The sequence below is a fragment of the Alosa sapidissima genome, chromosome 2 (assembly GCF_018492685.1).
Source record: "Alosa sapidissima isolate fAloSap1 chromosome 2, fAloSap1.pri, whole genome shotgun sequence".
Classification (NCBI taxonomy): Eukaryota; Metazoa; Chordata; class Actinopteri; order Clupeiformes; family Clupeidae; genus Alosa; species Alosa sapidissima.
The window spans coordinates 17302846-17316693 of record NC_055958.1 but is presented as its reverse complement, the minus strand read 5'-3'; the positions used below and the strand labels follow the sequence as shown (position 1 = coordinate 17316693).

The following is a 13848-nucleotide window of genomic DNA, read 5'->3' as shown; positions in this document are numbered from 1 at the left end:
TGATATCGACTGGTAGAATTTCTTCCCATGATAAGAATTTGTCATATCACTATATTAATGATACAGTTGATGACTTGTTTTGCAAGCATGACTGAGTGTGGAGTTCAAACCGGAGACAAGGAAGAAGAGTTCATGCTGATGATGGTCAGCATCAAGTTTTTTTTTTTTTTGTGCATTCACACCATCCTGAAGACAATGAGCTAACATGACTTGTGGCTGAGAAAACAGTAGTATTAATTTCATTATCGCCAAGAATACCATGTGTGATCTAGTTCTAAGTCTAATGCCCATCCCCAACAGATAGTAAATGCATCTGATTAGAAATAAATAAATAATGAGAGTGTCTATGAGTAACCAATACACAATTATGTTTGAACAGCAAAAATAATCCATGCATCTCATTCAGCACTTCATTCGGGAGCAGTGCACAAGTAAATGGCTCTGCATGTTTTCTTTATAACACGTCTCTGTCAGGGAAACAAATGTCTTCATCAAGTTAACATTCAACCCGTTTGCAGTTCCCCCAACACGGCGACCCTGGGGAGCACCTAGGCATCCACTTTCAATAGCACACACTACAGGGGGAATGCCTCCATCACTGGCCTGTCAGGTGAGTATGGGCAACGTTTATAGCAAGTGACTCCACCAGCTCATTAAAGCCACACTGGAGAGCTGTAGGGAGCATAACGGATCGTTGGAATAACACTAGCCTCACTCAGAGAGCCTGGGGAGTGAGACCCGGCTTTTCAAACACAATCAGATTGGACTATAAGACATGAAGGCTAGAGTTGCCCTCAAGGTCTTGAATGTTTTTAAACTTCTCAAATGGACCCCGCGCTGTGAAGAACATAGGAGATCTGAAGCGCACTAAAGGCTATTTATTATGGCACAGCTGAAAAATGCTTAAACAGAGCCTCATATGTTCTTGTAATTGAGGAAGGCAAATGTATATGAATTGAGAGTGCGCTGTCTGAGTCTAATTCAGTATAATAAATGGAAATGATTTCAGGCTGCAATATTATACCAAGACAAAAGTGGGTGGCACGAAACAGTGATATCACATGATTTCACTATAAAAGAAAACGATACCAATAAGCCGTCCACAGTAAATTCACATTTAATGATATTCACTTTGGTTAATCATTGCTTGTGCCAGACATATACAAAAAAAGCAAAAATAAAGTAAAGGTTTTTAAAAAGTGAAAACCAAAATAAATAAGTCATTCAGTCAGCCAGTCTGGAAAAGCGTCTCTCAGGTGCTTTGAGTATGCATGTCTGTACAGCACACATATGTCTGGTTGAGAAGCTCACATGCAGCAGCAGACAGACATTACAGAAACAGGATATTCAAGGGGGTCAGTATTGCCTAAAATATCACTGGGCAAAAGGAGAGTGCATTTTTAGTCAATGGCGAACTGCAAATATCCAGTCCTGACATGCACTGGAGATGGATTTCAGGTTGATGAATGACACATGGGCGAATATAGAAGCATTTTCAGTGTAAACACCAAGCGTATGAAAGTTCTGCCTTCTTTAGCCACACACATGGAGAGTGCCTCCTCCTTTCCTGCCATGTCCAGCTCACAGCCAGCATTGTGGTGTTTTGTTTTCAGTGTATTTCCAGTGCCTGATCATTGTCTGCCTTTCACAATTTCAAAGAAGATCATACAGTATTGAAGAGACAGAGCAACATGACATATTGCATTTTAGTCACAGACGTTTGACATATAATGCAAGATTGAGGGGAAGACAGTGAATCCATAGACTAGAGAGATCAGTTTTGAGGTCTATGCTTCTATTGTCTCATGGGTTTTATACTAAAGGTAAGTTTAATATACTCTTTTGATCCCGTGCTCTGCATTTATCCCAATCCGTGAATTAGTGAAACACACTCAGCACACAGTGAACTCACAGTGTGGTGAAGCACACACTACTGTAATCCCGGCGCAGTGCGCTGCCTGCAACAACAGCTCGGGGAGCAGTGAGGGGTTAGGTGCCTTGCTCAAGGGCACTTTAGCCGTGCCTACTGGTTGGGGTTCGAACCGGCAACCCTCCGGTTACAAGTCCGAAGTGCTAACCAGTAGGCCATGGCTGCCCCTTACATACTGTAGGTACATATTCTATATACAATTCTTTCCTTTTTTCCTCTTAATTTTACCCTGTATGAGTTCATATATGACTCAGGTCCAAGAGATACTGAGTTCAAGATTCTAGCATGCAACACTGAGGACAAAATATTTGCTAATGGATTCAAATCCTCAAGAGCTTGCATGTGAAAAACGCTCATATATTCATATACCCTTAACATTATTGATGATGAATCTGCGGGGCATATTTTAATGCATGAGACAGACAGACAGATAGATGGATACATACATACATACATACATACATACTGTACACGCTGTATGAAATTGAAAGAAAGAAAGAAAGATATGATGTTGATGCTGCGTTACACACGGGGATGTTAGGGATGACTTGTAGAGAGAGAATGCTTGGCCAGCTGTGTCTGGAATGCTGCTGTGGAATGCTCCACTCCCGGCTGTGGTGACATTCCTGGCCAGCGCATTCATCTGTGTGTCAGAGCCCAAAAAAGTCCTCCTGTGTGCAGAGCAGTGAGTGTACAGGGCCACATATGAGGGTTCATCACTTACCGTAGCTAATGGAGAATGTTTGAAGAGAAGCAGAGAACAAGAGCGAGCTGTGGAAAGAGTTTGTTAACCAGTGTCATGTGTGTTCAATTGAGTTTAGAACATGCATTCTTGCTGCTGGTATTAAAACACTAATACACAGTAAAAGTACAAGGTTTCTCTCATTGTTTTTGAGATGAATTTCTTTAGAATCTGGATGCCACAGGCATCTTTACTCATGGAGTAGATAAACCAACTAACCTCATTCTTGACTTATGTTTATATTGTAAGCCGTGTAAAATGTCATCCTTTGATTATGTTGGTGGTTAATTATAAATGTGTTAGGCCTACTGTAGTCTCCAAGGTTGATTATAGGTTTTAAAGTTGGCGAACTCAGCCAACTGTGAGCAGATTGGCATGCTCCTGTCACACCGAGACTGACAAGAGCCCTTCCTCCTCTACCCTCTCCGCACTCTGAACAAGCCCATTCAATCAATGTAGTCTGTCGGTTTCAAAAGCAAGCATAAAGGGTTATTCCATCACAGTTTGTGTGAACTGCAATAGCCACTGCGCTATCTATGACCATGTAGCTTGAGATGCCACGTGTGTATGATGTTTATTTATATCCGACTGACTTTGGTACTTTTACTTGAGCCAAGCAGATGTCCTAATATCATCTGGCAACTGATGATTTGCTCTGCTCCACTGAATTCACTGCTGTAATCGTACCTCTCTGAGAATGACACTGGCTTCTTCTATTTCTGTCGGGCCCTCTGCTTTTTAAACTCTGAGGGCTGTGCTGCTGGGCTTGCCTAGTCTAGTGTGGAGCACAGTGTATGACCTCATTATAACATAGGTACTCATTTCCCTTATTGTCCCTCAGTATGTTTTGGGGCCTGAAGTACTGTATGCATAATATAAATGTATATGAAAAAAACTGACAGAAAACTGACAGAAATCACACACACACACACACACAAACACATATTGGGACACTATGGGTCATGCATTTCAGAACTTGCTTTACTTCTATAAGTTGTTGAGATGAGCATTTTTAAGGGCACTGTTAAGGGCATACATATCCATCTACGCTGGATCTGCTGACTGCTCCTGAAAAGCAGAGGCCTAATGGAGGCTTGAGCAATATGTTAGAAAATGACATTTTGATGTATATCTTCTGTTATTGCCTGGGGGTGAATTTTCATACAGACATGTTACAGGCTTAGCAATACATCAAGCTTGTCGCAAGTGAACAAGTGTTTCAAATGAAATTGGCATGTTATTTAAAAAAACATCATTGTCAAGCAGGGGGAGATGGGGTGATAATTCTGTTTTTATCTTTAGAAGGTATTTTATAATACTAAATATACTAGCTACCCTACTAAGGTATACTAACTAACCTATCTTGTTAAAATCATTCGGGTTATAATGAACTTGTACTTTTGTAAGTGAAAGTGTGAGTTCAATTTGACTTCATCTGCTTTTATGGAACAAAGTGCTGAAAGTCTCTGTTGACCTGACCTACACAGCCTGACCTCTCTTTGCCCTGCAACACATGTTACGACAGAGGCTGACTTAGGCCATACCGTTCATGTGAGGTAATGCTTACCTACATGTCAACACAAACTAAATCAGATAAAAATCAAAGCAGATCTATTGTTCAGCAGGAATACACCTGAATCATACCCTATAAATCCAGAGTTCTCACGAGAGCACAATTTGAATTTGCTCAGCGAGTAACTCTGGCAATCAGTAATGATACTCATTACCCATGCTGTTGGAGCCGAGCTGCACCAATCACATCGGTGTATCTGATATAGATGCGCCAGAGGTGAACTAAACAGATGACGACAGCGCTGCGACGTCGAAGTCCGGAATCAGTCAGTAAACATTGGTCGTAGTGTTATGCAATTTTGTGCAGTGATATTTTCAAATGCATGCTTGGTGCCGCCCCTCGAGTTGGGCCATTTTTATTACTCATAGCCAGAAACTAAATCTTTCTAGATGTGGGTCTGGATTTCCAGGCTACCTGAATCTTGGTCTATCAATAAAGGAGATCATACTGGGAAAAGGGTAAGGCAAAACAGAAAAGCAAAACTTTCTTAAATAAAAAAAATATTTTGTAAGGTGTGAGCAGAGAGGAGAAAGAATGTGGTTTCTTCACTGTAGGCACAGACAGACAAGTAATGGGCACAAATCAAGCATCGCCCAAGGCTGTGACGTACAGGTTTTAAGGAAACTATGAGAAGTCTCAAGGAGACCCATCCATTCGCTTGTTTGTCTGAAATTAGGCGTACAGCAGTGAGATGAAATCTTTAGTGCAGGGTGGGATACTCCAGCCTCCACCGATTTAATGGTTTCAAATGTAGTATTAATATTACAGGTTAAGTAATGCAAGGCACATGCAAGAGAGCCACCAAAAGCAAAGAAACAATGAAGTTAGACCATTTTCAACGCGTGCAAACTCCAGCTTCAACTTCAAGCCGACTCTAGTTGCCATTTAATTAAAGCTGATTTGCTGTGCAGCAAGAAACAGAAGACCATGAACCGTATTAATTGTACTGTCTTGGCTGTCCAACCAACAGAGGTAATTACCCCCCGCTCACAATCTGTTTGATCTACTGCCCTCTGGGAAGAGGTACAGAAGCCTGCGCTCCTGCACTACCAGACTCACCAACAGCTTCATACACCAAGCTGTAAGGATGCTGAACTCTCTCCCTCCTCTCCCCCCTCCACCCTCAGCTACATAACATCCTGGACATTGGACTCACAATGGCCGCCTGCACTACTCCACTTGCACACTTGTACACTTTACAACTTGTTGTTGTTGTCCTGAAAACACAACACTTCTGCTGCTCTTACATAACTTGCACCACTATGCCACTTTCTTTCTTACTTAGGTCAAACAGAACTACCCAAGCCTTTTATTGGCCTGACTTTGCACTAGTATTTTATTGACTGTCTATGCACAATTTCAACCAAATTTTGCTGCTCTTATTTTTTTATTATTATATGTGCCCTCTTATTTACTTATTTACTTACTTTTTTGTTTACTTGAATGTTATGTTTGTCTGTGGACTTAAATTGGTAAAATATGTCTTGTCTTCACCGTGGGATAGTGAGAAACGTAATTTCGATCTCTTTGTATGTCTGGAACATGTGAAGAAATTGACAATAAAGCTGACTTTGAATTACTTTACCCTCCTCCACAGTTTCCTCAGTTGAACGCAAATGGTCAGCCATGCCATGCAAAAAACTGAGCTCCCATCAGCTTTGGTTTGGGGAGTTAAAAAGAGGGTTTCAGTGAAAATGTACTTCAGACAAAAGCAATTGAGACAGAATAAATCTCTCACATCTTTCATCATTCAAGAGATGATGAGCGTTTAGGGGCATCATTCATTATTCAGTGAAGTATGGCTGTATCTGTCTGTTACTGTAAACAGAAGAGGAATCTGAAAGAGGACTATACCTGCATTGTCTAAAGTGGTGACATATTTTCATTAGTAGATCTACTGAAGCAAGGATCATTCTGAGCTGACTGTGTGACTGGTAATTAAATCTTACAATATTGTACTGGGGTTGTGGGGTGCCCTCAAGTCAATTGAATGGAGGCTTTAGAAAATGCAGGAATCTGGGTAAATCTGAGCTAATGTGGTGTGATTTATCAAATGTTGCAGGCTGGAAGCTAGGACTTGAGGTAATTGATTTCCTTCAAAGGTTCATTACTCCCATCTGACTACAGGCTTTGTGTTTGCTGCTGATGGTGCAATCAACAAGCACTTGTTTTTTAGCCAATATCTGCCTGAAGCTGGCCTCCAGGTTCAGCACTGTTTTGCTGACCGGGCTGGATGACTGACAAGCTTTGACTGACTGCTGTGACCTACGTGTGCTATGGAATATGAATGCGGTATAATACAAACTCCGCTAGCACGTCGTGCCTAACAACGTCCCTTAGCTGTTCTAAAATCAGTGTAATCTGCGGCCTCTTGGGGCTTACAGTAGTGCTTAAATGTGTTATAATAAGATTCGTATTAAGGTAAGCTGTTTTGGAGGGGATAGGTGAGGAGAGAGGTTCTTGATGTTTGATTCTTTTGTGTTGTATGAATTGATGGACATATTTTTGTAAGTAATACAAATAATTCTGCAAGAGTCATTTTCAGTAGTTTACAGCATTAACATCTTGTTTACCTTGCAGTCTAGTTTCCATTTTTATTTGTTACATTGTACAGGAGAAGTGCCTGTCTTTCATGTGGTTGGTAAATTATGTAGTCCAACATATGACACATGAATGACCAGTGGAGCTATTTAAAAAATAAGCGCAATTCAGACAAAAGAATAACGAGGCTGGCATGTGAGGTCATAACTTGCCAGTCTAAGGGGTGGAGTGAAGGACATCACAGAGCTGTCGAGAGGAATCACACGGCACCGCGATCTGCCGAAGGGAAGTGGTTCGCCTATGTCAGCATCCTCTGTTTTGGGTTATGGGCTTCCCATCAGAGAAAAGGCAAGAGAATAAAAAGGGCTTTATCCCATTCATACAATAGACTGGAAAGAGTGCGGAGGAAATTAAACTGTTGTGACCATACCACCGCACTGAGGATCATTTGTGATCTGTTATGTGATGCACACATTGTAGCTCTCTGGCTTTGGTTACAGAAAGTGTGAGTGTGTGAGAAAACACTGACTTGAGTGTATTTTAGGATGACACACTAATCACCATGCTCTTGCACACACACTGCTTTCTAATGTTCACTGTCTACTAAACGTCAGTGACTCATGTCACAGAGCAGGCGAAACCTTGACTATGGTGGCCCAGAGGCAATGAAAGAGATTATCATGGCTCTCATTTTGGCCTCATTATGCATTTCCTGGGAAGAAATGGCTTAAGGGCAGAGTGACATCAACCCGCCATCTTTACCAGCGATGAGTGTTGGTCTTGAAGAAAGTCCAATTGTTTTGGTTTAAAAAGACTTTCAAACTGATATGGATCTTTTTTTCCCCTATGACATTATCACAACATGTGCAGGCTTTACCTGGTCAATATTGCAATATGCGTTTGTTTTGTCTTTTAATTGTCTGCTATTTGACCACAAAGAGCATCACAGTCAGACAATTCTAGATGCATGACTGGGACACCCATATTTCAGAAGTATTAAAAATAATTGTCCCATCTGATAATGACAAATATCCAGTAGCTCACACACAATACATGCAGCACAGCATACATCAATACAGCACTGGACATGAACATAGTGCCAATTCCCTCACACTCCCCTGAAATATATTGAAAAGTCATTCACACTTCAAGGAAATTTCTATTGCAATTGTTCCCTTAACCCATAACCCATATTTATCTCCACCATGCTGTTTAGTTTGAATGCCACCTACTTTAGAGGGCGCTCCTATTGTGTCCATTGTGCTATTTGCACATAGAAAGCAAGGAAGTGTAGCTGCCTTTCTCAGATCAGTAAGTGAAAGATGATTGGCTCTAGCCAATAGTAGGCTATCCCTGGGTATTTGTAAACATGATTCGAGAGTGCGTCCCGATCAATAACGCAATGGTGGGATAACTACGTAAGTATGAGCTTCACCTGCCCAGCCAAGCGTAGTGAGGTTTGGCACGTGCGACGTTCATTTGCCGGATATTCTTGTCAGTGGACTTCTATTTCACGACGCCAAGCTCCACAGACGCTACATGAAGCTACCGACATGGATCTCAACCAGAATGTAAAATATAAGATAGTGGTTGTCGGCGATAGCCTGTGTGGAAAAACTGCTTTACTTCACATATTTGCAAAAGACTGCTTTCCAGAGGTAGGCTATGTCAAGCTCTTTGACCTTCACGTAATCTTACACCTGTAATCCTGCATGTATGCGTGGGTTTCGGAGACATAAAATGCACCTTGAGGATATCTTTTGAAAAGTTCTTAAATTTAAATTCGCATTATTTCAGTGTCTGGCATAAAGATTGCTGCGGTGTTTCATCATTGTATCGATTTTGTTTCAGTATAAGTTACATTACAGTAATTTAGACAATAATGGCAGGCAGTACAATAATACAATTATTAAATTATGTTGGAGTGCATGTTAGCCTACTTGGCCAATTCACGTGCTGTACACATTTTCTTCCATGTCCAGAGCTATGTTCCCACTGTATTTGAGAACTACACTGCCAGCTTTGAAATCGACGGACAACGAATTGAGCTCAGTCTTTGGGACACCTCAGGTAAAAAAAATGCATGCTCTTTCAATGGCGCAGTTCAAATCAGTTTAAATGACTGGAACCCTATCAACATCTCCCTCTGAAGTTGGGCACCCGGGTAGCTGGAAATCCTTAGTCTATAGACATAATGCCAACAACGACACGATGAAGGCATGTCCGTACATTGAGACAAGGATTACAATCAAGCCGTCAATCAAAACGGAGCTCACGTATGTATTTAAAGTAACGTTAACCCGGCCAGTTCATAGTCCAATGCCACCCCCTGTCGACATTAGTGAAACAATGGCTGCATAATATGTTTTGTTAATTTCAGAGATATGGCACAGGAGAGGTGTTAAGTTCCTTGTGCTATAGGTAGGGGATTTACCACAGTGGCCAAACAGCAACCATCCAAGCCTAATTAACATCAAAAACAAAAATGACCAACAAAACAGCCTTTGTGGGCAAAAAACATCACAAACAGAGAAGCCTTCCTGAGCATTTCACTGGGGTTATCAAGCAGGCACCCTCAGGACACCTCCAGAAGGCTCAACAGTGGTAAAGTAGCTTAACCCTAAATAACCCTAAACCTAAATCATTAAAATTATATTCAGTGCTTTTGAGGTAGATAGGACTATAGTTGAATAAATTAATTTAGTGAAAGCCGAACACCACTAACCACTTGGTGAGTTGCATAGTTTTGAAAACGAACGTCAAGGGTTGTTTTAGGACATATTTGAGTAGCCTACAGTATGCCTGTTGGCAGCCACTCTGAGTAGTCAAAGGCAATTCGAAACGAGTCAGAAAAGTCGAGACTGGACCAATCGTCAAAATTTCGGTGTCCACCACTCTAGTTCATCCAAAACAAACCAGAAAAGGGACTCAAAGTGCTAAATACCGGAATTTTCCTTTAATTGGGCAGCACAGCATCCTCCACTAAACGCTCACAGCCACTGGCTCTACCTCCCATTAACTTTAATAATTTAAGTGGTGCAGGTGGCGACGCTTTGAACACTCAGCCAAATCCTGCTTTCTTATTGAGCCAAGGAGCAGTTAAGCAATAAATACCACAGAGGAATTAGTTTTACTAAAGTAAATAAATAAACCATATTTTTTCTAAAAGGCTGAATTTAACATCAGTGGTTTCTTTTTAAGAGCATTCCTTTTGATGTCTGCTTATACTGACCGTATTAGAGAAGTCACTATAGTTTCGGTATGCAGAGTTTGTGTTTTGTTAAGTAAAACTAAGATTACTATCTTTCCATTGCTTTGACTAAAGTCTTAAGTAGGATAATTCTGAGATCTGAGTGTTCTGATTCTGAGACCTGTATGACCTCACTTCAGCTCCCATGGAATGAGTGACTAAGAGAGTTTATGTGAGGGAAAAAGCCCAAAGACTTGAAGAATGCCTAAAATGATTATATAGGCAGTGAAATTATTCATTTATGTACACGCAGAGGTGCAGATGTGAGGAGTATTATTTAGTGTTCAAATGAAAATAGTAGACCATGAAGGGAATTTGGATATTATCAGTTTTGGATAGCTCTCAAGTGTCTAAACACCCTGCAAAGTCACATTCAAAACACACTCATTGCATGATATCCAAACAATGCTATTTTGTGTTTGCAGGATCAGCCTACTATGACAATGTCCGACCCCTCTCCTACCCGGACTCAGATGCAGTACTCATCTGTTTTGACATCAGTAAAGCAGAGACTCTGGACAGTGTCCTTAAGAAGGTAAGCATTCTCCAGATTTCCCTTGTTAAAATAAACAAGGGGAAGGCTGACAGAGACACAGTTTCACAGTGCAGTAATGGGCCTGCGGTTTATGGTGGAAATTTGGGCTTGTCTCCTAAAGCACTCAGTGAAGTGGCACAGAAGACAGAGACTGGTGGGCATGTTTTACTTCATGTCCCTATATTGTCTGCCTTGTGGTCTTAGATCTCAGTATAATTGATGTTAACGCAACAGCATTACGGCACCACATTATCTCTGTGAGCTTTACCTTAGGGTTATAAGGAGTCATAAACTAGCATGGCATTTATTCTTTACCACTTTAGGTGGATATAGGTTGCAAGTCTTCTTTAGTTCCGCAAATCCAAAACTAACTTTCTCCCACTCTCTCTAGTGGAAACCTGAGGTGACAGAATTTTGCCCCAACACCCAGATTTTTCTGGTTGGATGCAAGTCGGACCTTCGCACAGATCTGTCCACATTGTTAGAACTTTCACATCACAAGCAGATACCAGTGTCATATGACCATGTGAGTATTATTTATTATGCATTATTTATTATTATTTCTATTATTTACACAGTATGTGAAATTGTAAATTGCTTTAACACAAACATTAAAGGTGCTCTAAGCGATGCTGGGTAACGTCACTTCTGTTGACTTTCAAACAAAACAGAGAGCTAGCTCGCTACTTCCTCCCCCTCCCTCCCGTGCTGCTCCCGTGCAATTGAAACTCTCCTAAACGCGCATCTCGTCTGTAATTTGTTTGTTATGCTTTTATGGGCTAGGTTTGCCCAGGTTGTTTTTGTTGCCGTTTTTGGAGCCTGGGCTGTCCACAGAGATCGCGTTTTTTTACAGTGTATTCAGGACACAGGCAGCTAGCGGTTGGTTAGGTGATGTTTGCAGTAAGTGACATAAAATGTTTTAGCCTAAAAAAACATGTGGCATCGCTTAGAGCACCTTTAACACAGCTCTTTGTCTCAGGGTTCAACCATGGCCAAGCAGATCTCGGCTCCCTACCTGGAGTGCTCGGCCCTGCAGTCTGAGAACAGCGTCAGAGACATTTTTCACGTGACCACTCTGGCCTGCGTCAACAAGGGCCACAAGAAAGTCAAACACCAAAAAGCCTCCAGGGCCACAAAGAGGATCTCCCACATGCCCGCACAGCCCGACTTGCCTGCTGTTCCAGCAGATTTACGCAAAAACAAAACAAGAAGCTGCACCATCATGTGAGGAGGTGGACCTAATGGGGTTCACAACAACCCTGACCAGTGGGCAAAGGAGGACGGTTTAGGAAGGATACTGGGATGTGCTAGTTGTGTCTAAAACTCTCCTGGGAGAGGCTCCAGACTTTAACACTTCGGCATCTCATCCAGGACTAGTTAATGACTAAAGATTTAAAGAAGCAACAGAGAAAAGGGTGCTTTGGATTGCAGAGCTCTGACAAGAAGACTAGACATCAGTTCTGAATTTAGTCTGTTTGTCAGTCATCATGTCCTTCTCCATAGAAAGTTAGTGACAAACCATCACTGTTTGAAGTCTTACTGTGTTCAGTTTGTCTTACTGAAAGTGGGTGGCTCCTCTTTTTTAACCTTCCAGAACATTGTCATGAAATATCTGCCTTGCAGATCTTTCATCTTCATAATATTGAATACCAAAGAGAATCCTGGCTGGTTGTTGATATTCCTGAACCTCCTACAGTAGCTCGATACCTGATGTTTCGCTGTGGTTTGAAAAATGATATTGACTGTTCTGTTTGAAAGTTCTGTTTAGAGCATGTTGAGACTCCTCATACCAATAGTATTGTTCCAGATCTCAACTTCAGTGCCTAAGTAAAGGTGTGTGTGAGTTTTATGCTGAACAGAGGACGTTGTGTTTGAACACAAGATCCTTGAGTATACAGCTATGCAAAAGGAGATGGATTTGGATCGTCAAATTGTATGGCCTCTACATAGAATATCAGTCCTTTATCTTTTTGCCATCACCATGTCTTTTGTCATACCACTCTGCTATTATAGATCATCCTGGGGGGGTCAACTCATAACAGTACAGTGCTGCATGTTTGACAGAATCTGGTGACTGTAACTGAAATACCTGAAGCTGGCTATTGGATTGTTTTTACAATTATTCTCTGACCTGGAACCTCTCAAAACTATTAATATGGCACCAACTTGGGGGCAATTCATGGGCCCTCATACCATTTTTTTTCACTGCGTTTACATGACATGAGATGATAAAAAAAAAAAAATGCATTTGGAATAGCAAAGTCACGAAAATCAGCTGTTAGACCTCAGCCCATAGAATGTCTGTGCTTTGATTCTGTTTTTTAAGTATTTATTTATGTTATGTATTTTTTGGCCAGTTTGTAATAAATTTCTGTTAAGAGCATTTTCAGAAGCTTCCCTTTTTTGTAGTCAACAAAAGCACAATTCAGGGTTATGAGTAGGATGCAAGTTGGTTGGTTGTTTTTAGTGTGCAACTGAATGTATTTGGAAGGAAGTCAACATATTTCAGTCCAAACAGGTAACAATAATGTGTATTGTTTTATTCACAATAAAAGTGTCATTGGTTATTGGTTTGATTATTCATTTGTGACAGTTTCATGGCATGCCTTTGTAAATATAATGTTGTAGATATAGTGGAAGTACTGTTACTATTTTAAGTTCAGTGCAAGTTCAGTTCAAGTTTCAATATTTTCTGTTTAAAATAGTGTAATAGTTATTCATATGTTAGTATAATATAGGGATGTACATCAATACTTATTTCCAGCTGGAGCCGAACAGAAATGTCTGTTTGAGAAGGTCACTGATCCTAGTTACACCCTCAACAGGACGGTCACCATGAAAAACATACAGTACATCATGCAAAAACATCAAGACCAGTTTTAAACGCTAATGTCCAGTGACTGTCAGACTCACTTACTGTGCTTCATGGACCATAAAATGGAAAATATTCCCCCCCAGCCTGCCAAACCTGACAGGGTGATGGATGATGGACTGAGCCCTGCTTTCCATACTGTCCTGTTTCCATCAGCTCAAATGTCTGCCTTCTAACCTTTGCAGCTCATTCAGATGTATTGAGATTTAGATCACCTGATTTGCTCCAAGTTAACAAAAGATATCAGATTGCAATTTATCACAGCGCTTACCACACTTGACAAACTCCAAGTGCGTCACCTCTGGAAAAATAATGCACTGAGGGAGGTGCTCTTTCCCTGTGGCTCTTCTCCTGTCTGCCTTTCTCCCTCTTCCCCCCCTTTCTCACTTTCTCTCCCTCCCTTTC

The 13848-nt window shown here is 41.1% G+C and overlaps 1 protein-coding gene across 1 annotated transcript; it reads left to right on the top strand.

The window, feature by feature from the left end:
• The first annotated feature begins 8026 nt into the window (after positions 1 to 8026).
• Positions 8027 to 13138, top strand: LOC121702535 (rho-related GTP-binding protein RhoE-like). The gene is made up of 5 exons (XM_042084201.1): positions 8027 to 8444; positions 8769 to 8856; positions 10462 to 10571; positions 10963 to 11097; positions 11551 to 13138. The coding sequence occupies exons 1-5, from the start codon at positions 8211 to 8213 to the stop codon at positions 11797 to 11799; spliced, it is 816 nt and encodes a 271-aa protein (XP_041940135.1). The 5' UTR covers positions 8027 to 8210; the 3' UTR covers positions 11800 to 13138.
• Positions 13139 to 13848: the final 710 nt, after the last annotated feature.